The 23,551-nt window shown below is 46.4% G+C and overlaps 1 protein-coding gene across 7 annotated transcripts in view; it reads left to right on the top strand.

The window, feature by feature from the left end:
* Positions 1–267: 267 nt before the first annotated feature.
* The window catches only part of ARHGEF11 (Rho guanine nucleotide exchange factor 11), a 111,981-nt gene continuing 88,697 nt past the window's right edge, over positions 268–23,551 (top strand). For 3 of the 7 annotated variants that reach the window (XM_083166334.1, XM_083166332.1, XM_083166328.1), the window contains exon 1: positions 268–1,443. In XM_083166334.1, the coding sequence (XP_083022460.1) occupies positions 1,409–1,443 (35 nt within the window). In that variant the 5' untranslated portion in view covers positions 268–1,408. Of the gene's footprint in view, positions 1,444–18,259; positions 18,284–23,551 lie in introns of those variants that run through there. The other 4 variants (XM_083166331.1, XM_083166329.1, XM_083166330.1 and 1 more) reach the window with 2 other exon arrangements.

The following is a 23,551-nucleotide window of genomic DNA, read 5'->3' as shown; positions in this document are numbered from 1 at the left end:
GAGCAAGTGAATATTAGTACATTCCATAGCTCAGGGCACTAGAGCTGTGTGCAGCGGTATAGACGCATACACACTGTATTATATGCATACAATATGTCCTGTGTGTGACTGTGTGTTCCCAGTCACTGAGAGTAGAATGGGGAGGAAGGGAGTGAGAGAGGGGAGGGGAGTATACTAGCAGTCCTTGCCCAGCCCAGCCTCCAGCAGTTGGGGGGGAGGGGAGCACCATAGCCTGGTCTGTGTGTTTATTGCAGCTTCTGCCTGTATTTATGCAGAAGGGGGGAGGGCAGTGAAAGGAAGAAGAGGAGAGGGAAAAAAAAAGGAAAAGAAAGGAAGGAGGGAGGGGACAGAAAATAACTGATCTCTCCTATCTCTATCACTGCTGCACTGGGGGGTTTAATCTGTGCCTTGGATTTTTTTTTTTTTTTTGCAATATCATTACATACATTTGTTTTTGCATGTCCCTTCCTGCTGGATGTGGAGCCGGAGACTGGGCTGCAGAGGAGGGGGAGAAGGATGCAGCATGCTGGGCATGGGGCTTCAGGAAAGACTGGTGATCTAACAGGCCTCTTGGATTTAACAACAGACCTGGATCTGCTGTAAGGAAGAAACCAGCAAAGCTTCAGTGTGGAGGGGAAGGAGGAACAACCAGGCTGGAAGGATCTCATTGAAAAGATCTGTTTTGTAGGCTCCCTCACTGCACAAAACTCCATTGGTGCATTGCAAAGAAAATCCAGTCCCAAACCACTGCTTATTTTTTCCCTACTGTGGTTACTTGCTGGAATTCTTTTGCATATTATTTAATTTTTTATATATTTTAAGGTGATTTTTTTCCCCCTTACAGCAAACAAGCTTTTAGGATTGGATTTTTTTTTATTATTATTTTAAGGTCATTTTCCTTAATTAAAAAAAAAAAGAAAATAAGCTTTTAGAATATTTTTTTTTTAGCCAAACAAAAAAAAATCTAATATGTTAATTTATTTTGGGAATTCCGCGCAGAGGTATATAATATTTTATTTATAAATTAAAAAATGCTGCAGGATATCGTTGTGGACGCTTAGGGATAGCACTGTGCCTTGACAACAGCTGTTTAAACAAAATTTAGATGGATTTTTTATTTTGTGTTTTGCACCTCTGCCGTCATGTTTAGGCGAAGACATGGGACTGTACACTTGAATTGCAATTGAATTTTTGGATATTATTATTTTTTTGCAAAGACGAAAGAGCCAGTATTTATTTGGGTAGGAGCAGATAGGAGGGCCATGCAAGATGACTTTGCCTGCTCCTTTAACAATTCATTGTTGCATTTGTCTGCAGTGAAAACCCCTATAAATTTAATGTTCAATTTTCCTGCATTTTCTTCCGACTCGGTGGCGAAACGCTGGATTTTGGGATATCCTTCGCAAAGATGAGCATCAGTTCACCTCCGACATCTATTGACAGGTATGAAATTATCTGTCAAGTGTGCTGTTCTTATTTAAAATATGTAATGGTTGCGTGGTGACAGCTATAAGGACTGTCAATCGTTTTGCTTAATTATAACATCATTTTCATGGTTTATGTGTGTTTTATTGAACAACTTTTTATTGAATGCAAGAAAACATGTTTTTGGGCTATAGGAATTTTATTGTGTCTCTTGTCGTGTTTGTTTTTATTTTTTGCATATATGTTTGTGTCGGTCTAATTGGGGAAATATTATTGAATTGCAGAAGTGAATACTTTGTTTCAATTTGGTTCAAGAAACAATCATATATATGTTATTCTTAATATTGCACACACTGGTTTATTATAGGTGACAGGTTAATTCCCCCCCCCCACCCCCCCTCAGCCTTCCTCCTTTTTTTGTCCTTCAACAATAACCTATTCTTGTGTCCCCCCTCCTTTGCCATTGACAAGAACCATTGAAGTGTTTTTAAAAGCATTACAATCTACATAATCATTTGCCCCCAGATTAAATCTTATTGTTCCGAGTGGTTCCATTTTGCAGAACGGTGCACCTTTTATATATGTTTGTGTTAAAGTTCTGGATGTAGAGGTGAATTGATCTTTTGTGTATTTACTGTTATTGGTATTTTTGCTACATGGATGAGTGGCTGAGATTTTAGCTTTTGTAGGTGGAGATGACAGATAAGAAGTTTTTTCAATGTTGTTGTGTCTGGCTGAGTTAACCTTGCGGTTTAGTAAATAACAGTTTCCTTGGGTGTTCTGAGATCATGGTGTTAAAAATGCAAGAAAGTGTTGCTGGACGCCAGGACAGGTGATGTGAACTGGTGTTTGAATGAATGGCTGATTTTGTGTATTTTTTTTTTTTTTTTTCTTCTTGTTTTAATTTTTTTTTTTATTTACTTTTTTTATTTGTTATCCTTCCATTTTTAAAACTCTCCGACTTGTCTGTCTATCACGAAAGATGTTCTAGGCCTGGAACAGACATGTCGTCTTACCAGCTGACATTGTTGCAGACCTGGGAGGCTAATTTCCCATGCAACAAATTCGGTTCTGCAGGCAGTGAGAATTCCTTTGAACCAAAGAAGGTGAAGGGATGGGTGGGGAAATCGGTGCACCACTGCGGAAGAGTCAAACATGGCACATTCTATGTGTACATTTTATGCTAATGGTAGCACTTTGTTCCGTGCTAAGATTCTGCCACTGGGGTGGATGAAGCACAAGACGCCGGCCTGCTTTAACCTTGCTTGTGAGGACTGTATGCATTTGTATCCCATGCCGATCACGAAGCATGGGGCTTCATAAATAGACCTTTCATATCACAGGTGTAACTTCAGTCCATTTGCTGAAGCTGAAGGGGGTTGAGGCCTTCCTGAGGGACGCTTAGGGTACATCTCTCACAACACGGCCTGCAGAGACACATCCACCTGCACTATAGCCCCGGCCTAGTCTCTGTAATTGTCCTTTCCTTTTAGCAGACTAGGGGGTAGATTTACTAAAACATTAAAAATAGGAGCTGTTGCCCATAGCAACCTGACAAATCAGGCATGGCCAAACTATGGACCCCCAGCTGTTGTGAAACTACAAGTCCTAGCATGCCTTGCTACAGTTTTGCTATTAGGGAATGCTAAAAATATGGCAAGGCATGATGGGACTTGTAGTTTCCCAACAGCTGGAGGCCCATAGTTTGACCATACTTGATTTTAAATCTTGCTTTCATTTCAATCTAAAATCTCATTGGTTGCTAGGAGCAACACCTCCAATCAAGGTTGTCCTCTTCATGATGTTCCGGTGGCCAAGTTTTAGGTATGCACATTAGAAAACCTGCCATGGAATGATGGGTTGGCTTCCACCGTCAAAACTTTTGATGTGATGGTAACTAACCATGGTTCTTGAATGCGCCCTCCCAAAAAAAAAAATTATGATGTACGATACTGACCCGCGACTATGTTGAAAAACTAAATTCCGTATTGTAACATCGGCTAGCCAACGCTTTCGCATAATTTGATGGCAACTTCCATCGGAAAGCCACCATTGATTGACAAAACCATAAAGATATCGAGAAACACAGTGATGGTGACAAAAACATCGTCCATCTATGTCCATCCCTACAAGGTGTTACTTTGGCCTCTCTTGGGGCAGTAGAGCAGGCGCTAGCGGGGAGTATGAGGATGCCGGTGTCAGTATCCCAACCGCCGGTCATCCGTATGATATGAAATTTGCGTATTGTGTTTGTCTATTAAACATTGTTCCTGGGGACCACTTTCTCACCTGAAACATTATATAGATATTACACTAGAGCAGGCATGTCCAAACTATGGCCCTCCAGCTGTTGTGAAACTACACGTCCCATCATGCCTTGCCACAGTTTAGCTAATAGGGAAACTATGGCAAGGCATGCTGGGATGTGTAGTTTCACAACAGCTGGAGGGCCACAGTTTGGACATGCCTGCACTAGACGTTCCAAATGCATGGACGACTTCTCTGTGTACAATGACCCACAACCTGAATCTTCTGAAACGTTATTGACCTCTCCTTTTATAGATGTCCTTTTAAGGACTTGGTTGGCACGACGGCCTGCTACTAGGTGCTGTACGGTTGTTGATAAACACTTTGAAGAATGTGTCCTTACACCTGAACTCCCGCCTCTAGTGTTTGCGTTTCCTTATCAAACCGAGCTCATGTACTTTGCACTTGACTTAAGATCATTTTTCACTGTTTGTTCATATTACCATCAAGGAAGCGATATCCTCCATAGTCTTCCATGGACAGAGGATTTTGTTAACGCGGATCGGTGGTATGCACAAAAATGTGGTCATTATCATACACACCGATAATGATCTAGTGTGTATGCAACTTTATTTTTTTGTGCACAGTTTACAAAATGAAAAGGAACATCCGGTTGCTATGGACAACAAAAGCACAATTTCTACACAACAATCTAATGAATGAAGTGCAAAATAACTTTTATTTCACACTTCCAATGGGGAAGATGTACTAAGACTTGGAGTAATGGGCGCGGGGCATGCTGGGAAGGTTCTGTGTCTGATCCCTCAACCAGCGCTGAGGCGCGAAGCCCATAGGCTTCTATAGGGTAACATTGTCTACAGCTGGCGTTGCCCTCCACAACGCGGCCCCAAAATGCCAGAAATGTGGTAATAAATCAGAAAATGGGTTTTTACCGCGTTTTTTTCTTTTGTGCATTTCGTCCGGTGTCTGAAAAAATGGCCACAGATTGAATTGTAATTTATCTCTCTCCACTTTATTATCCGCCAAGGCATAGTACATCTGACCCATTGTGTGCGTGTAATACAGTAACAGGGCAGCGTGTGTGTGTGTGTGTGTGGTGCCAAGGCTGACTCCAATCTCCGTGACTCACGTTACGGCTACACACCCTGGCTTTCGGTGGCGTGGTGCCCACTAGTGTGTCCGTATTGTGGTGCTATGTGCAGTTGGTGCCTTTGGGTTTGCTTGTGGCGTCAGGCCGTTGCTGTGGAAGGGCTGATGAGATCCATCCTCCTGGAACAATAACATTATCATTAGGAAATAGACTTGTGGGGATAGGTGCCAGCGATTTGCGCCCTCGGGCTGGAGACTTCCACCTTCTAGTGTCTCGTTTTTATAGAGCTATGAAATCTTTATAGGGTGGAATAACAGGAGAAGTTTGTGCGGCTGCGAAAAGTGAAGTTCTATGTATCGAGTTTGGCTGTACGGTATCAATGTACAATAGTGCCCGCCCATACGGCGGATCCTGATAGGGGATGGTTGACTTGTATCAATCGTAGATGTAGATCCGTTTCTGTACACTTAGGGTTTTATTCTGGTTAATTTTCAGCCTTTGCGAGTCCAACAAACCCCATCTTGCAAATGGTTGCCTGCCGCCACCCATTCCAGTCAGCCCCTGCCAGCGGCCGGCTCTCGTCAGGGGCGCGCGCGCACCCCGTGGCTACGGTGTTTTCACCGCCGCCTTCCCCATTGGCCCTCACCGCCCCGCCGTCCCCCCATCCCAGGGACCCGCCGCGGCGCCGTCCGGAAACTGGGACACGCGGCACAGCCAGATGGAGCGCCTCTGCGTGCACGCTGGGAAGGAAATGGGCGAGCAGCTGACATCCGGTGATGTCTGCCCTCCCCGACCCCGCGTCATGGCCTCATTGGCATGAGAACGTTCATGAAACGCCAGGCGTTCCCATATGCTAATGGGGCCACAAGCCGCCCACACCCCTTTCCACCCCCCGCCCACTGTCCTGGGTGCGTGCATCCGGTGAACAGTCTGTTCGCCGTGGGTGCACGCACCCTGCGTATGCACGTGCGCAGAAAGGCGCACGCACAGTACAAAAACGTTGTTCCCCGTGCAAACGCAGCCCTGTTGCGAATCAACCAGAATAAACCACTTAGATGCCATGGTATTGCAGTACTGTAGTGCAAACGGCAGAGTGCCGCAAACTGTAAGTTCGTTTTGGATGCGCAGCGCCATTAATAAAGCTGGCATGCCCACACATTTGGCGTTAATATCGCCTAGGGCCGCACCTCTGAAAAGATCTTCCCTTTGCGATTACAGGACTCCTTGGTTTATGACTGGAGAATCCGCCTTCTGCGTCTGAGGTGACTGATGCAATCGCTGCTCAGCAATACTGGAAGGATGCGTAAAGAAGACAGTAGGCTTCTGTCAGAGAGGAGAGAAATCATTGGAGAACACCGCAGTCCGCCATTTCTCCTACCAGGTTACGCCATGCCCAGTTTTGCGCCATCTTGAAGCGTTAACCCATGTACTTCCTGTACAAACGGGCCCACATTTTCTGCAGCTTGGTATATAGCCTTTGACCTCCAGCTTCTGAATAAATGGTCTCTCAGATCGGAGATGAATGTCCCCTTGTTTTATCCAGTGCGAAGAAGCTTCTGCTTCGGTTTATGGCGAGTTTTTTTATTTTTATTTTTTTATAGACGCAATGCAAAAAGAAAGATTTTATCTGTGTCCAGATGACGGTTCCAGTTTCTCTGAGACAGAATGCACAAATCTCATTTACTGTTTTCTTTAGTTGGCGTTGTTCTCCTGTGCGCAGCAGATATTTGCAATAAAGTTATTCATATTTCTTAAATTAGTGTTATCATCACTGCTGCTGATGTTAATGTTATTACTCGTCTGCCCCTGGCAAGGGTGTGGATAATAGGAGAGACATGTGTCTCGGTCAACATGCACTCGGTCGGCATTGAAAAAAGGCTGACACAAGCAATAAGTTGACATGGAAATTTTTTTTTTGTCAGTGTCGAATGCCCCCCCCCCCCCCCCCCATTTTTTAATTTATTTTTGTTTTATTTTTATTTACTGACGCATAGGTCCCACAAGCTTGCTTCTTTATAGCCAAGGGCCTACTAACATTATCGTACCTATAACAAGAACAGGAACCCACTCCCTCATCCTCACTGCGGCAGGAAGCTGTCCTCCGCCATCTTAACATCCCGGAATGCGCAGTGTCCAGAAAGATGAAGCCGTTCAGAAGCTCCTGCAGGAAAAAGTTGTAGGAAGCGGTAATTAGGAATAGCCGAGCGATTGTCGCAGGGGCCTGTAATACTGAGAAGGTGGATAATTAGGCCGCTCCGAGCTTACAGCCTTTCCACAAGTTCCATTAAAGACGTTTCCATGTTGCGTCTTTCTCTTCCTGTTTATGTCGATGCTTCCCGAGAAATGACTTTCGCAGAAAACAGGGGGGTCTTAAAAATAGCTCCTATAAGTCTTACTCTTCTTCCTCTCACGCTGCCCCGGCCATTATACACTTCTACGTTACAGAGCTGCCATATGTCTCTCGGGAAACCTTCAGAAATAAGTCTGAGAGCCGCTGCATTTTGGGCAGGAGGACGTAAGCCCCATACACATACATTGCCTAGTGTGTGCACTTCATATCATTAACAATGCGCGCTCCCACCGGTGATTAGGTATATTGTGTAGGGGGCTTTACTAAGATCTGACTATACCCTAAGGCAGAGGTTCACAAACGCGGTCCTCAAAGTACCCTAATAGTCCAGGTCAGGTCAGCAAAGATGGTTACATTAAATTGACTAAGGTACTAATTGTCATCTGTGGCCAAACATGGCTGTACTTGAAAACCGGGACTCAGAGGCATAACTATAGCACCGCAGCCCCCCGGGGGGGGGGGGCGCTGTGCATGTGTGGGCGCCGGGGGGCTGTGGTGCTATAGTTAGCCCCCTCCCGTCCGCCCATCTGTCGCCCGCCAATCCGCCGCCTGCAGCCTTACCTGTCTTGCTGGTCCCGTCCCGGCTCCCTTGCTGGCTTCATTCTTCTGCTAGTGAGACAGACCACAATAAAATGTCCGCCCCATATACAGTAGCAGACAGTTCTCTGAAACTGTCTGCTGTATGGGGTCGGACATTTTGTGTTGGTCCGTCTCACTAGCAGAAGAATGAAGCCAGCAAGGGAGCCAGGACGGGACCAGCAAGACAGGTAAGGCTGCGGGCGGGGGGCGCCCCCCATTACCGGCGGGGGGGCACCCAATTCATAGTTACGCCACTGCCGGGACTGTAAGGGTTCCTTGAGGAACACATTTCAGAACCTCTGCTCTACGCTTGGGTTCCTTTTGGAACGCATTTGAGAATCTCTGCCCTACGTTAGGGTGCCTTTAGGAACACTTTTGAGAACCTCTGCCTATCGGACTTGATGGCAGAAGCAACCATTTCGAGAGAACCACCAGTTAGCATGGCTGGGGTGTGTATTCCAGGGGGTGTGGTATGTTTCACCGTCAGTCATTATACCGACGTCGGGATCCCAACTGGCCGGTGTCAGACTGCGTGGCCAGCGCAACAAAGCCCCTTGCGGGCTTGCTGCGCTCGCCACGCTGCGGGCACGGCGCTCGCCACCTATTCTATCCTCCCTCTATGGGGGTCGTGGACCCCCACGAGGGAAAATAGCGGGTTGCCGTCGGGAACCCGGCTGACGGTGTTTTGACAGTCGGGACCCCGACGCCGGGTTAATGACTGTCGGGACCCCGTCCGGCACCCATTCCAGGTTCATTGTTCAGAGCTGTGTAATTGACTGCATCTCGTCTGGCACTTGTTTATTAACAATTTCTTATATAGCGCACACATATTCCGCAGCGCTGTACAGAGAATATTAGAACATTCACATCAGTCCCTGCCCCAGTGGAGCTTACAAACTATGGGGCAGATGTATTAAGCCTGTCAAAGAGATAAACTGGAGATCAAGTTGAGATAAAGTGTAAGGAGATAATGCACCAGCCAATCAACTCCTAACTGTCATATTTCAAACACAGCTGATTGGCTGGTGCATTATCTCCTTCCACTTTTATCTCTTCACCAGGTGTAATACATCTGCCCCTTTATTCCCTACCACATGTACACACACACTCATTCATTGTAGGGTTAATTTTGTTAGGAGCCAAATAACCTACCAGTATATATTTGGATTGTGGGAGGAAACCGGAGTACCAGGAGGAAACCCACGCAAGTATGGGGAGAACATACAAACTCTGCACAGTTAGGGCCATGGTGGGAATCGAACCCATGACCTCAGCTCTGTGAGGCAATAATGCTAACCATTACACCATCGGGATCCCGACAGTCATTTACACCGACAGACGGGTTGCCGACAGCCACCGGCTATTCTCCCTCGTGGGGGTCCTCGACCCCCATAGAGGGAGAATAGAATAGGTGGCGAGCGTAGAGAGCCACCGTGCCCGCAGCGTGGCGAATGCAGCGAGCCTGCAAGGGGCTTTATTGCGCTTGCCATGCTGTCTGAGTCCGGACAGTCCTAATCCCGACATCGGACTAATGACTGTCGGGATCCCGACTGTCGGAACCCAATACCACACCCACACCATCCGTACTGCCTTGATATTATATAATGAAATGATGTTACTGTTCCTGCTATTTGGAGGAAGCTATTTTGTGTGCACAGCAGGTTTCCTGTAGAGCAAATATTTGTAAACTTCCAAGGCACCATAGGTTTAATATATTTTTTTAAATATCAGTGTTAACCAGTTTGTGTCTTTCTATCTATGTGGAAAGACATAAGCTGGCAGGGTGGCAAATGGAAAGCTACAGACAGCCAACCTTTTAACATTTACAGACCAACATTTACAGACCATTACTATAGGCCTAGGATACCGTGTATACTAGAAGCTGTAACTGCGCAACTCCTGTCAGAATGTCTAAATATCTTAACAAATGGGAAAGTTGCTTAGTGTATGCTGCCATATCTAGGTGAAAGTTCATCCCACATGAAACAAAAAAACAGATCTGTGGGCACAAGGGTATGTGCTAGTACACTTTTCTGCATATTGTCCGGATTACAATAGTAGTCCGTCCAGTATGTGCTAATTTTACGGTATCTTGCTTTTATTAATATTTTATTTGTTGTTCTTGGCCTGTTCAAGATTATTGTTGTCAGCAAAAACCCCCAAAAAACTATTATTATTTGTTATTAAAAATAAATGCATTAGATCACCCTGTATATTTCCAAACAGTTTCTTTGCCCTGCCTGGGGGTTTCACTAGCTGTTGTGGTGCTCTAACACAGTGTGGTCTGTATTTCAGCAGTTATAGGCAGACCACACTGTGCTAAAAGCACCACACCAGGGAGCGACTCCTCAGGCAGGGAAGAAGAACTGCGTTGGTTTATTCCTATCGGGTATATTAATAGCGATGTAAATAGTGTGTGTGTGTTTTAAACCATGATTTCTTATTAATATATGTGCTTGGTTCTATCAGTACGGCAGCCTCCTCTTAGCTGGGGTACACGAATATGTAATTACAGGGGGTCAGCGTTTTCTCTCTCTCAGCAGATGGAAAATCGTCTGACTTCTGACCCGTTTGGGGAAAATACACTGTAATCTTGAGATATAATTTTCCTGGGTTATGGAGTTTCCTGAGGACACCGGCCCTCAATCTCATAATCCCTGCTCCCGTTTTAGCATTGTGAGACCAGTCCTCAGAGGCGATCTGATTTCTCCTCAGAGGCGATCTGATTTCTCCTCAGAGGCGATCTGATTTCCCGATATACCTGAGCAGGTAATCGCCCTGCAGTGTGTTTATCTGCTGTGCTAGCTCATGCTAGAGGAAGCTTAGTGGTTAACTGTACGGTCGGAATATCATTTGTCGCTGATGGAATCACAGGAAATCCTAATTGGGTTCCCAGTGTTAGTATTAGATTTGTAGCGGGATTGAACAGCGTCTGGAGAAAAAGGATGCACACGGCCTGTATTACATCTGTGTGCAGCCGATAGAGAGCCGCCACTGTATATTCTAATGGGGGTTATTCTGGTTCACTCTCAAAGGCAAATTCCTTCTCAAATGGACAAAACCATGTGCACTGCAGGTGGGGCAGATGTAACATGTGCAGAGAGAATTAGATTTGGGTGAGTTATTTTGTTTCTGTGCAGGGTGAATACTGACTGATTTATTTCTACACTGCAATATAGATCTCACTTTGAAGTTAAACCCCACCCAAATCTAATTCTCTCTGCACATGCTACATCTGCCCCACCTGCAGTGCACACGGTTTTGCCCATTTGAGAAGGAATTTGCCTCTGTGAGTGAACCAGAATAAGGGCCCATTTTTGCTATTAGGGAAATCTAAAGCTATGGCAAGGCATGCTGGGATGTGTAGTTTCACAACAGCTGGAGGGCCACAGTCGGACAATCTGATTGGTTGCTATGGGTGACAACACTGCTTTTCATTTTTTTTTTTAAAGCTTTAGTAATTGTACACTGTAGTGTTCATTCTAGCACTCTGCCCCTGTTGCAATCTGTCCAGTTCTTTATTCCTGCCTAGGGGTGTCGGTCTCTGCTCTTGGTGCTTCTAGCACACTCAGGTCAGTATTTCAGTACTGAGATTCAGACCAGAGTGTGCTAGAAGCAAAGAGAGACCTCTTTACCTCAGGTCTGTATGGCTCCTGCAGATGCAGAGGTCTATAAACATGAGATTTACGTAATTTATAAATTAGGCACAAAGACTGTTTAGGTGCTAGACACTATTGGGGTGACTACAGTGTGCCAGGCACAGGCTACATGCCTGAGAGAGGGTATACGTGTACAGTAGTCTTGGCAGGCTGGAGTTTCATGGCTTGTAGAAATGGGATGGTACACCGCTGGCGGCCATTTTGGGGGGATCCAATACCTCATGAGCATTCTGCCAGTCACTTCTCTGAGCCAGATGACAGCCATTATTATTGCACACTATTGTTCCTGCTGTGGTTGCCTGGTATGGTTTAATGGTGCAGAGTGCTACCCAGCTCGTGTGATGCTCGCCGTGTGACAATGTGGACGCCACATACAAATGTGGTGTTTTTGTAAATTTTATTTACATTTATTTCAGTGGGTGAAATGAGTTCTGGTACTTGTGTATTATCACGGCGCCCCCGATGTTGGTCACGCGATGTTTTCATCGCATCGCATGGCATGCACCCGATGGCATGTGATGCGATGCGATTTTTGCCCCCTATGCGATGAAAGATTGTATAAGCACCCTAATGGGTGCTTACAATGTTAAATGCACCCCCACGCCACTCCCCCACTATAAACGTGAACCCGAAGCGTGGCGAGCGCAGCGGTACGCGTCCTATGACCTTTTCATACCCCCACTATCCACGTCGGCGTGGAGTTGATTTTATAAAGTGTGGCGAGCGCAGCGAGCCACCGAGCCCGAATCGTGGCGAGCGTGGTATCCGCATCCCCTCACGGGCTTCACAGGTATCCGCGTCCCCTCGCGGGGCTCGCTGCGCTCGCCACACTTTATAAAATCAACTCCAAGCCGACGTGGATAGTGGGGGTATGAAAAGGTCGGAGGACGCGTACCGCCGCCGCTCGCCACGCTTCGGGTTCACGTTTATAGTGGGGGGGTGGCGTGGGGGTGCATTTAACACTGTAAGCACCCATTAGGGTGCTTATACAATTTTTAATCACATCACATCGCATTGTATGCCATTTACACTGTCATACAATTTTAAAATTGTATGACATTGTACAATATCGCGGGATATCGCATCGCATGCCTTTTGGTATGCGATGCGATGGGCGCCGTGATAATACATAAGTACCTGAGTTCTTTGCTGTAACACCATTTTGCCGTGCTATAATATGGGCCTTCTGCTGTCTGACTCGGCCGGGAATACTGCAGACCAAGGGATGTAATCTGGTTTTTATAGGTGCAGTGAGTCAGAGGTCTCATGCACACTGTTTATCTGTTGCCTGTGGGACTGGCCATACATACTTGTGTAGGAATGTCTGTCTGTGCCAAGGGAGCTTACAATCTTATAGGGTAATAATTATGGTATGTTACCAGACCTGGTCAACCTGTGTTATGAAACTACAAGTCCCAGCATACCCTCCCACAGGTCCGCTGGTACAGCTGGATGGCCAGGCCGGGCCTGGTCTATAGCTTCCACACAGGATCAGTGTTTTAATGTGCATTTGAGATCTCCCTCTAAACTGGGAAAGGTCTGTGTGTAGTTATGGAGGACAAAGCCACGGTGTGAAGACACAGTACAGTCTTCTAATTTTGGGATATATCTCCCCCTTTTAACCATATAGGCTGCCACTTCCTGTCCGCCTCACAGATCTTTCCCATCTGTGGATCCTGTTGTGGTCCCAGAACACAACCAACATGGCGGCCGGCTGCTCGTGGCCTGGCTGGAATGACACATACACATTAATGTTGGACGTGCAATTGTTTTGGTTGCAGCATTCAACAAATACATGCGAAACGCACCACTATATACGAGATTGCTGTTTTAAATCTATGTCGGCACATTATGCCCACCACACCCATTTTCCTTGATGTGCTACTTGCAATCTCTTTATCTGACCAAATTTGTCACCAAACAGGCCTGTCCTCTCATGGACCTTCTGCCTTTTTCAATTCATAACCATACGGCTGACCATTGCTTCTGCCGCCATCACTGTAGGCCTCTTGTAGGCTCTCTGATCCTACAAATCTCGCTTCTCTTAGCCCTGCCTTATTTGGGTTCGCTATTAGACTGGCGATATGTGCTTGCCGAAGACGCAAGTCATAGACCCATCCACTGTCATGATACATAGACCATTGTTAGTGCTCGTTAGACCTCCATGAATGTTTAAATTGATTTCGGAGGACTTAGTACCGCCTGATATGAGGAAAACAAAATGGAAACCTTATACATTTATTTTATTTTAATATAGCGAAGGGCTCTAAAATGTAGGTTTTTGTCATAATCTTTACAATCTTTGACAGAAAAGGGCCACACTAACCCACGGGTGTGGAATCGACAGATTTATTTTTTTTGTACCTGCACACATGGAGCGATATCGGGCTGCCTCTCCTCTCCCGTTGTTTACCAGGATAATATATATTGAGTACGGGAGTGTTGTCCCCTCAGGTTAGGCCGCTAATTGCTTAGTGTCACTGAGCCTGAGGAACAACAGCAAATAAAGGAAAAATGGCTGCTATTCCCCGGGACGTCTTACGTGCTTACTTCTCAGTACAGATGCATGCACAGAAATCCATGTTATTCTATAGTTCTGTGTGGTAATGAGCGCGGAACGATGATCAATATCTACAGCCATCGGGTGCCTATCATTCCAGGGTTTCTGTGTTGTTGTGCATAGATACAAGTCCTTCCAGCAAACATTACTAGTCTCTGGTACGATTATATCACGCTTATATATAGCACGCGGACATTATATATCGGCATTTCTATGGTATACGTGATAAATTCACGCAGAATACCGTGCTCATAGTGTGCGATGACTCCTGCATACTGTATATTGGCGCGGTTGTGATGTTTACTGATGAGGAGGAAACGGTATGCACTTCTGTCTCTGTATTGTAAGAACAGGCCTGGAGAACTCCATGCAGTAATACTGTGCATCTGTCCATTGGAAGAAATCCTGAGCATTGTACTCAGCATGGTCATTAGAGCAATTTACGATAGGATGGTATCGCTTTACCAACAGCCAGAAGACCAACGCGGCATAGCGATGCACAGAATCCTGCCACCCGGGTGGTCAGCATTGTAATCCTTCCTTCCAGCATCCGAACTGTACCCTGAGTCCCTAATGCTAATCATTCTTCCACAGCCTAACCCCAACCGTACCCTTAGTCCCTAGTACTAACCGTTCCCCGCAGCTTAACCCTAACCGTACCCTTAGTCCCTAGTACTAACCGTTCCCCCACAGCCTAACCCTAACCGTACCCTTAGTCCCTAGTACTAACCGTTCCCCCACAGCCTAACCCTAACCGTACCCTTAGTCCCTAGTACTAACCGTTCCCCGCAGCTTAACCCTAACCATACCCTTAGTCCCTAGTACTAACCGTTCCCCCACAGCCTAACCCTAACCGTAAACTTAGTCCCAAGTACTAACCGTTCCCCCACAGCCTAACCCTAACCGTACCCTGAGTCCCTAATGCTAATCATTCCTCCACAGCCTAACCCTAACTGTACCCTGAGTCCCTAGTACTAACCGTTCCCCGCAGCTTAACCCTAACCGTACCCTTAGTCCCTAGTACTAACTGTTCCTCCACAACTTAACCCTAACCGTACCCTTAGTCCCTAGTACTAACCGTTCCCCCACAGCCTAACCCTAACCGTAAACTTAGTCCCAAGTACTAACCGTTCCCCCACAGCCTAACCCTAACCGTACCCTGAGTCCCTAATGCTAATCATTCCTCCACAGCCTAACCCTAACTGTACCCTGAGTCCCTAGTACTAACCGTTCCCCGCAGCCTAACCCCAACCGTACCCTTAGTCCCTAATACTAACTGTTCCTCCAAAGCCTAACCACCCTTAGTCCCTAGTACTAACCATTCCCTGCAGTTTAACCCCAACCGTACTCTTAGTATCTAATACTAACCATTCCTCCACAGCTTAACCCTAACTGTACCCTTAGTCCCTAATACTAACCGTTCCTCCACAGCTTAACCCTAACTGTACCCTTAGTCCCTAGTACTAACCGTTCCCCGGCAGCTTAACCCTAACCGTGCCTTTAGTCCCTAGTACTAACCATTTTCCCACAGCTTAACCCCAATCGTACCCTTAGTCCCTAGTAATAACCATTCCCCGCAGTTTAACCCTAACCGTACCCTTAGTCCTTAGTACTAACCGTTCCTACGCAGCTTAACCCCAACCGTTTCCTTAGTCCCTAGTACTAACCCCAACCGTACCCTCAGTCCCTAGTGCTAACCGTTCCTTGCAGCTTAACCCCAACGGTACCATTAGTCCCTAGTACTAAAGCTGTGTACACACGGGGGCTGTAGGGGCTATAATCGCTGGGAATATGGTCGTAGGCGACCATATTGCCAGTGATGGAAGTGTGCCCCGGCGATAAATCGCCGGGTGCTCGCTCCCGTTTTCAGCCCCATTGTAATCGCTGGTCGCAGGAGCTTGCTCCTGCGACCAGCTAATTACCTCTGCGGCTCCCCCGGCAGAGGTTCCCTTTCATCAGTGACCATCTCTGGTCGCTAATGAAAAGGAGACACTGGGCAATTATATTGCTCAGCAATGTATTGCTAGCAATATATCTTCCCCGTGTGTACACAGCTTAACCGTTCCCCCACAGCTTAAACCCAACTGTACCCTTAGTCCCTTGTACTAACCGTTCCTCTGAAGCTTAACCCCAATCATACCCTTCGTCCCTAGTACTAACCCTTCCTCCACAGCTTAACCATACCCTTAGTCCCTAGTACTAACCGTTCCCCCACAGCTTAACTCTAACCTCTTCCCCCCCCCGAAACCCCCCCCCCCCCCAGCCATTCCCTCTAAAACCAAGTAAGGTTCAAAAGAGAGAACTGATGAACTGGAAGTGGTACTTTGCGTGTCTGTTACTTTACCCCACTTTTGGCATTGTTTAATCCCCGATCTCTTCCTACACCCTGACACATAGGGGCAGCCTGGGTTAGACTGTGGCCCGTGCAGCCCTGGTTGTACTCACACTTCTCTAGATCTGCTCCCTGTGTACAATGCTGGCTATTCTAGTGGTGGAGGGACTCAGAGTTAGGGGCCCATTTATCAAAATTGTAAAAAGAATGGTAATGAAATGGTGATAATAACGATTAAATTCGCATTGCGATTTTGCTTAACATCGCATGAATTTATCATTATTCACCTCGCAGGACAGGGCTTGCGAAAAAGCCCTGTCCCTGCGAATCCAGATCCCCGCTCTCCCCCCGTTAATATCGCACTGTGATGGACCCGGATCCTACTGCGCATGCGCAGCTAATAGAAAGTTAGCCAGCCGGCTTTTACTTTCACTTTCCCCCGTACTACAGTGTCCTCCTGCGGCTGCTCATAAGCAGGAGCTGGGGCAGCTCAGCAGATCAGAGTAGAGGGGCAGGACGGTGCTTCCCTTTATATCTTTAATAAAACAGAGTGAAGAAACATCCATGTGCAGGTTAGTTCTGTTTCTCCCACGTCCGCCCTCCAGCTCCGTCTCTCCCCCATCCCCTCTCCCTCCCCAGCGCTGCTGCTGTGGTTCTGGATGGAAAAGTACAGCAGCCAGGAACTCAGGCAGGAGAGTCCCCGTTTACATAGGAATCACAATGGGCTCTTCTGCCTGTGTTGGAAGTGCTGCAGTACATTCCTGTCCCCGGCAGCAGCGAGGAGGAGGGAGGGTGGGAGGACGTCCGTGTGACAGATCACCTGCTGCTGCACATGTATGTTTCTTTATGCTGTTTTACTAGAAATAATTTAGGGAAGCACCTGGCCCCTGGCTGCCCAGCTCCTGCTTTTATTAGTTAAGTTTAAGCACAGTACGGGGGAGAGCTCCTTGCAGCTCCGTCTCTCCCCCGTCCCCTCATCCTCCCCTGCACTGACTGGTGCCATAGCTGTCAATATACAGCAGGACTCGTAGCCGGACAGAAGTCTCTGTTAATTGTAGAATCACTCTCCCTGTCCTGCTGCTATACATTCCAATCCCTGGCAGCAGCGACAAGGGGGGTGGGGGGTCAGGGGAAAGACAGAGCTGCAGGGATCTCTGCACAGTACAGTGCACAGAAGTTTCAGCAGCATGAAGGCAGACTGTCACTGCTTAGATTAGATTAATAAAAGGTCTCTCTGCACCTGGGTTTGTATTGAAAGCAAATAGGGGAGGGAGGAGGGTGAGGGTGCTGCTATAGGAGGCTGCTAGAGCAGCCTTATCAAAAATGTAATCTGGATAACGCCTCTAAGAAGTGGCGATATTATCACACAGGACCCTTCCGAATTAATTTTACAATTCAAGTTTAATAAATATGAGTAGATCACATTTCCCATTATAATTATGTGAAATGCGATCTGCTTACTAAAAAATTGCGATAATTAGGTTTAGGGGATAAATTTGCGAAAAGGCTTACAATGCAAATTTAATACATTTAGGTGAAACTAAAATAATGCGAAAAGGGTGCGAAAACACTCGTTATCACATTATTTTAGTAAAAATAATGTTAATAAATCGGCCCCTTTAGTGCATTTTGGGGCCCATTTATCAAAATTGTAAAAAGAATGGTAATGAAATGGTGATAATAACGATTAAATTCGCATTGCGATTTTGCTTAACATCGCATGAATTTATCATTATTCATCTCGCAGGACAGGGCTTGCGAAAAAGCCCTGTCCCTGCGAATCCAGATCCCCGCTCTCCCCCCGTTAATATCGCACTGTGATGGACCCGGATCCTACTGCGCATGCGCAGCTAATAGAAAGTTAGCCAGCCGGCTTTTACTTTCACTTTCCCCCGTACTACAGTGTCCTCCTGCGGCTGCTCATAAGCAGGAGCTGGGGCAGCTGATCAGAGGAGAGGGGCAGGACGGTGCTTCCCTTTATATCTTTAATAAAACAGAGTGAAGAAACATCCATGTGCAGGTTAGTTCTGTTTCTCCCACGTCCGCCCTCCAGCTCCGTCTCTCCCCCATCCCCTCTCCCTCCCCAGCGCTGCTGCTGTGGTTCTGGATGGAAAAGTACAGCAGCCAGGAACTCAGGCAGGAGAGTCCCCGTTTACATAGGAATCACAATGGGCTCTTCTGCCTGTGTTGGAAGTGCTGCAGTACATTCCTGTCCCCGGCAGCAGCGAGGAGGAGGGAGGGTGGGAGGACGTCCGTGTGACAGATCACCTGCTGCTGCACATGTATGTTTCTTTATGCTGTTTTACTAGAAATAATTTAGGGAAGCACCTGGCCCCTGGCTGCCCAGCTCCTGCTTTTATTAGTTAAGTTTAGGCACAGTACGGGGGAGAGCTCCTTGCAGCTCCGTCTCTCCCCCGTCCCCTCTCCCTCCCCTGCACTGACTGGTGCCATAGCTGTCAATATACAGCAGGACTCGTAGCCGGACAGAAGTCTCTGTTTATTGTAGAATCACTCTCCCTGTCCTGCTGCTATACATTCCAATCCCTGGCAGCAGCGACAAGGGGGGTGGGGGGTCAGGGGAAAGACAGAGCTGCAGGGATCTCTGCACAGTACAGTGCACAGAAGTTTCAGCAGCATGAAGGCAGACTGCTTAGATAAGATTAATAAAAGGTCTCTCTGCACCTGGGTTTGTATTGAAAGCAAATAGGGGAGGGAGGAGGGTGAGGGTGCTGCTATAGGAGGCTGCTAGAGCAGCCTTATCAAAAATGTAATCTGGATAACGCCTCTAAGAAGTGGCGATATTATCACACAGGACCCTTCCGAATTAATTTTACAATTCAAGTTTAATAAATATGAGTAGATCACATTTCCCATTATAATTATGTGAAATGCGATCTGCTTACTAAAAAATTGTGATAATTAGGTTTAGGGGATAAATTTGCGAAAAGGCTTACAATTCAAATTTAATACATTTAGGTGAAACTAAAATAATGCGAAAAGGGTGCGAAAACACCCGTTATCACATTATTTTAGTAAAAATAATGTTAATAAATCGGCCCCTAAGTCACTGCAGTCATCTCATTGAGAGCGTCAATGGTTTTCTTGTATGAGCTGGGAACATGGAATTGTCTGATGGCCTCGAGAAGATTATGGGAAACGTTTGGGTGGCGATAGTGAATTCAAAGCACATTCTTGCTTGGTATCCTGTGTTTTGAACTTTTTACTGCCCGAGGGGGGCTATAGGCAGAGTGCTGGCCCCTGATGAACAGTCAGTGGGTAGCTTAAAAGGAGGTTACTGTACAATGCTGTATGGGGGTTTCTTTCCTCCTGCTTTCTTCTCCCTCATTATAATACAAATAAGCTTTCTCTGGTGACCGTGACTGATTTTCTTCACTCTACAGGGGACTCTGGGTGCCATTTTGTTTAGGTCCCTTATCACTGCTTCATACATCTACCCCTCAGAATTCTTTCAGATTTTTAACAAAATATAATTTTTGAGAAAGCTATATTTTATATTTTAGTTTGGGGGCTTTGCTGAGAAGCCATATTGGGGAAACGCAGGTTTTTCAAAGTTTTCCAGGATAGATTTAAAAATTTGTAGTCTGACCAAAACGCAGTGTGCCCAGTATTCTAGCCATTTGGGCACCTTAGGTAATGGGCACCAAGTTCCGCACTCCCACTGGGACAAATTAATATTGCACCATCACCTTCGACTGAAGACCAGGAGTGAAAAAAAATGTGACCCTTTAATTGGGGCAATTTAATTGTCTATCATGCCTGAACTCCTGTCTAAAGTGATGTGGGGGGGGGGGGGGGGGAATTATTCAATTGTGTGTAGTTTTTTAAATATATTTCATTACGCTGATTGCATCCAGACCGCCATCACGTGGGCCGGAAGCTAAAATAAGTCTCTCTGTGGCTCATCAGGGGTATCTCTGTCTGGTGTGGTGTCTATCACATTGTGGCCTATATCTCAATCCAGACTCTACTAGATGCACCACATATATCCATCGTAAATTGATCTGAGTCAATGGGTAAAGATACCCATACACCTGTGGGCTCTATCCCCCCCCCCCCCCCGACATGCTGGCACTGCAGTTCCATCGATCAGACTTGCCCATCAGCAGGCATAAATGATCTGTCAAAACCTGTTAAAATCCTGTTTCCGCCCAAGATCAGGGGATTCGGATTTTTACACATGTTTAATATCTCCAGTCCATTGACGCGACTGTCGGGATCGGAGCTGGACCACTGGTGTAACTTGAGCAATTGTCCGTTTTGGGTGTAAACATGAGCATAATAAAAAAAATATATATTTACTATTGCCATTTCCTTTCCCAAATAGTTTTATTTATTTTCTTTTAAAGGTAAATTTAAATAATTTTTAACAAACCAACAAAGTTCATCATTCAATAATTAAACTATTTTTATAGAACATCTGTTTGGCATTTCAATGGCTATTCAGAATTCTACCCATCAGCGGCCCTGGGAGGTACCGCCTTGCCGTTCCTTTGGCCTTTTAGGTATCTTCTTCCATAAATCACTTTGGGGGTAGATAGATCAAAATGTGGAGAGAGTGACACTGACCGATATATAATGCCCGTTCCACTGAATGGTGGTGTGTACAGACGATATTTCTGAGTGCCGATGTTTTGTCAGCCCTGTGGCCCAGCCGATGCACAATATATCGCAGCATCATGGGCACATGACAACAGATGTGTACAGTGGTGCATGATCTTACCCCACTGGCTCATCCTACCCCGCTGTACATAGGTACGACGGAAAAAAATAAATACACTCTATCACTATGAGCATGAAATATGTAATTGGTTCTAGAATGTAGAAGATTACCCAAGGAGCAATTTAGTCCTCGTTAGGCCTTCCTGCAGGCTTCCTGCGTATCCTACACATAATCTGGTTATCGCTGAGTTGTTGGTTCATTCATAAGCCAGGTAGATGTATAATTGTACATAATGTAGGCAGTGTGGTCTCCTCCGAGTCTGCGGCCTCTGCACGACCTGCTTGTTTGTCTGGGTTAAGGGGTCCTTATGTTCTAGAGTTTCCATCATAGTCCTCACAATCTTATCAGCTGTCATTAGAACTGCAAGTGATCAGAGGCTTTCCAGCGGGACGTACAAAACTGGTTAGCCTACTTACTACCTTACGTTTGTGTGTGTGAATGTATGTATGTATGAAAGTTGAATGAGCAGCGCCACCAGCAGTGGTAGATTACTCAAATGTGAACAATGTATAAAGTAACGGCGACTAATTGTTTTACAAATAAAAACCTAGTGCGAACTGGAACAGTAGTAAGTTTATCAGTATAAAAATATTAAAAGATCAATTGTATAAAACCAGGAATATTTATTTATACACAAAGACAAAGGAAAAATATATAGTTCTTATCTTAAAAGTATGGTCGAAGGCCAGGCTCACCCAACGCGTTTCGTCCTCTCAGACTTCGTCAAGTATATTTGTGCTCATAAGTTTACATACCCTAGCAGAATTTGTGATTGTGATTTTCTGGCCATTTGTCAGAGAATATGAATGATAACTCACAAACTTTTCTGTCACTCATGGTCAGTGGTTGGGTGACGCCATTTATTGTCAAACAACTGTTTTACTCTTTTTAAATTATAACGACAACAGAAACTACCCAAATGTCCCTGATCAAAATTTACATACCCCTGTTCTTAATACCGTGTATTGCCCCCTTTAACATCAATGACAGCTTGAAGTCTTTTGTGGTGGTTGTGGATGAGGCTCTTAATTTTCTCAGATGGTAAAGCTGCCCATTCTTCTTGGCAAAAAGCCTCCAGTTCCTGTAAGTTCTTGGGCTGTCTTGCATGAACTGCACATTTGAGATCTCCCCAGAGTGGCTCAATGATATTGCGGTCAGGAGACTGAGATGGCCACTCCAGAACCTTCACTTTATTCTGCTGTAGCCAATGACAGGTCGACTTGGTCTTGTGTTTTGGATCATTGGCCCTTTATTCTGATCGGTGCGGCCAGATCCGAATATGCGCAGCCAGGACCGTGCGTGCGAAACCCCGCCTTCCATACGGATCGCCAACTCCGTCCGTACGCTGTAAGAAGCTGGCCGAACGGACCGCACATGTATTTTTCATGGAATACGCCTCCTCCATCTCAGGGAACTTCCCCCATCATTCGATGGTCGCAGACCATCGAACGCAGGACCGAGTGGTCCACCAGCTCCCGCAACCTCAGACCACACGGACATTTTTCCGTGCAAAAGCAGGGATCTGGGCGGGCAGCTGACATCCGGCGATGTCATATGTCCGCCCCCTACACGTGCGTCATGGCCGCATTACCATGCGTACGCCCAGCGTTTGCATGGGAACGCCCATGAAACGCGGGGCGTATGCATATGGTAATGAGCCCAAATAGCCCTTCACGCCCCTCTCCACCCCCTGTTCGGAGTGTTCACATTTCATGCGGGATTTGGCCGTACGCCCCGCTCGCACATGCGCAGAGATGCCTCTGCACATCCGCAGACAAAAAACATTGTCGGCACGCACGCACGCGGATATTACCGCACCAACCAGAATAAGGGCCATTGTCATGATGGAATGTAAGAAAATAAGCCTCCGCAATTTCTATGGAGCCTGCGTAGTGTCTCGTAACTGCGTACACATTTGCAGCATTGGCGCAGATCCGGAAAACATTGGCTCATGAAGTCAGGAAGTCTATGGACACTGGAGATGTACAGGACCCTCGCTGATTGGTCTCGACCATACCCTATGCATTTAGAGTCCCAATAAATTGTTTAATGTATTCCCAGCCTATAGCATTCATTGCATTAGTTGGTTCTTCCTCATCTTTGCGGCCACCGGTTACGCTACGGAACTTACGTTGCGTACGGCAAGCCGCGAGGGTTATTTTCGTGGTCCACGCCACCATATATTTCCTTCAGTGAAATTGTGGCAAGCGAAGTGAAGCCCGCAAGGGGACAATCGCGATCCACCTCGCGGCAAATGTAACTGGCGCAAGCGGTGTCCGCAAAGATGAGGAAGTACCCACCAATTTTTACCACCATATACATGTACTGTAGATATGTGAATGTAAACACAAAGGACTGCTCTTCCAATACTCGCTGCCCCTTACGTTAAAAGCCATTTGGCTTTTATGTTCCGGGAGCCCTACTGCACTCATAGCTAGTGTCATCCCTCGCCCCCCCCCCCCCCCCCCCCCCCCCCACACACACACACACATATCCTCATAGGGTCCTCCTTGCAGAGCGGCCTCATGATCTGCTGCTCTGGTCAGT

Source organism: Crinia signifera, chromosome 12 (genome assembly GCF_055691185.1).
Source record: "Crinia signifera chromosome 12, ASM5569118v1, whole genome shotgun sequence".
NCBI lineage: Eukaryota > Metazoa > Chordata > Amphibia > Anura > Myobatrachidae > Crinia > Crinia signifera.
The sequence above is the reverse complement of the archived record's forward strand: the minus strand, read 5'-3'. Positions and strand labels throughout refer to the sequence as shown.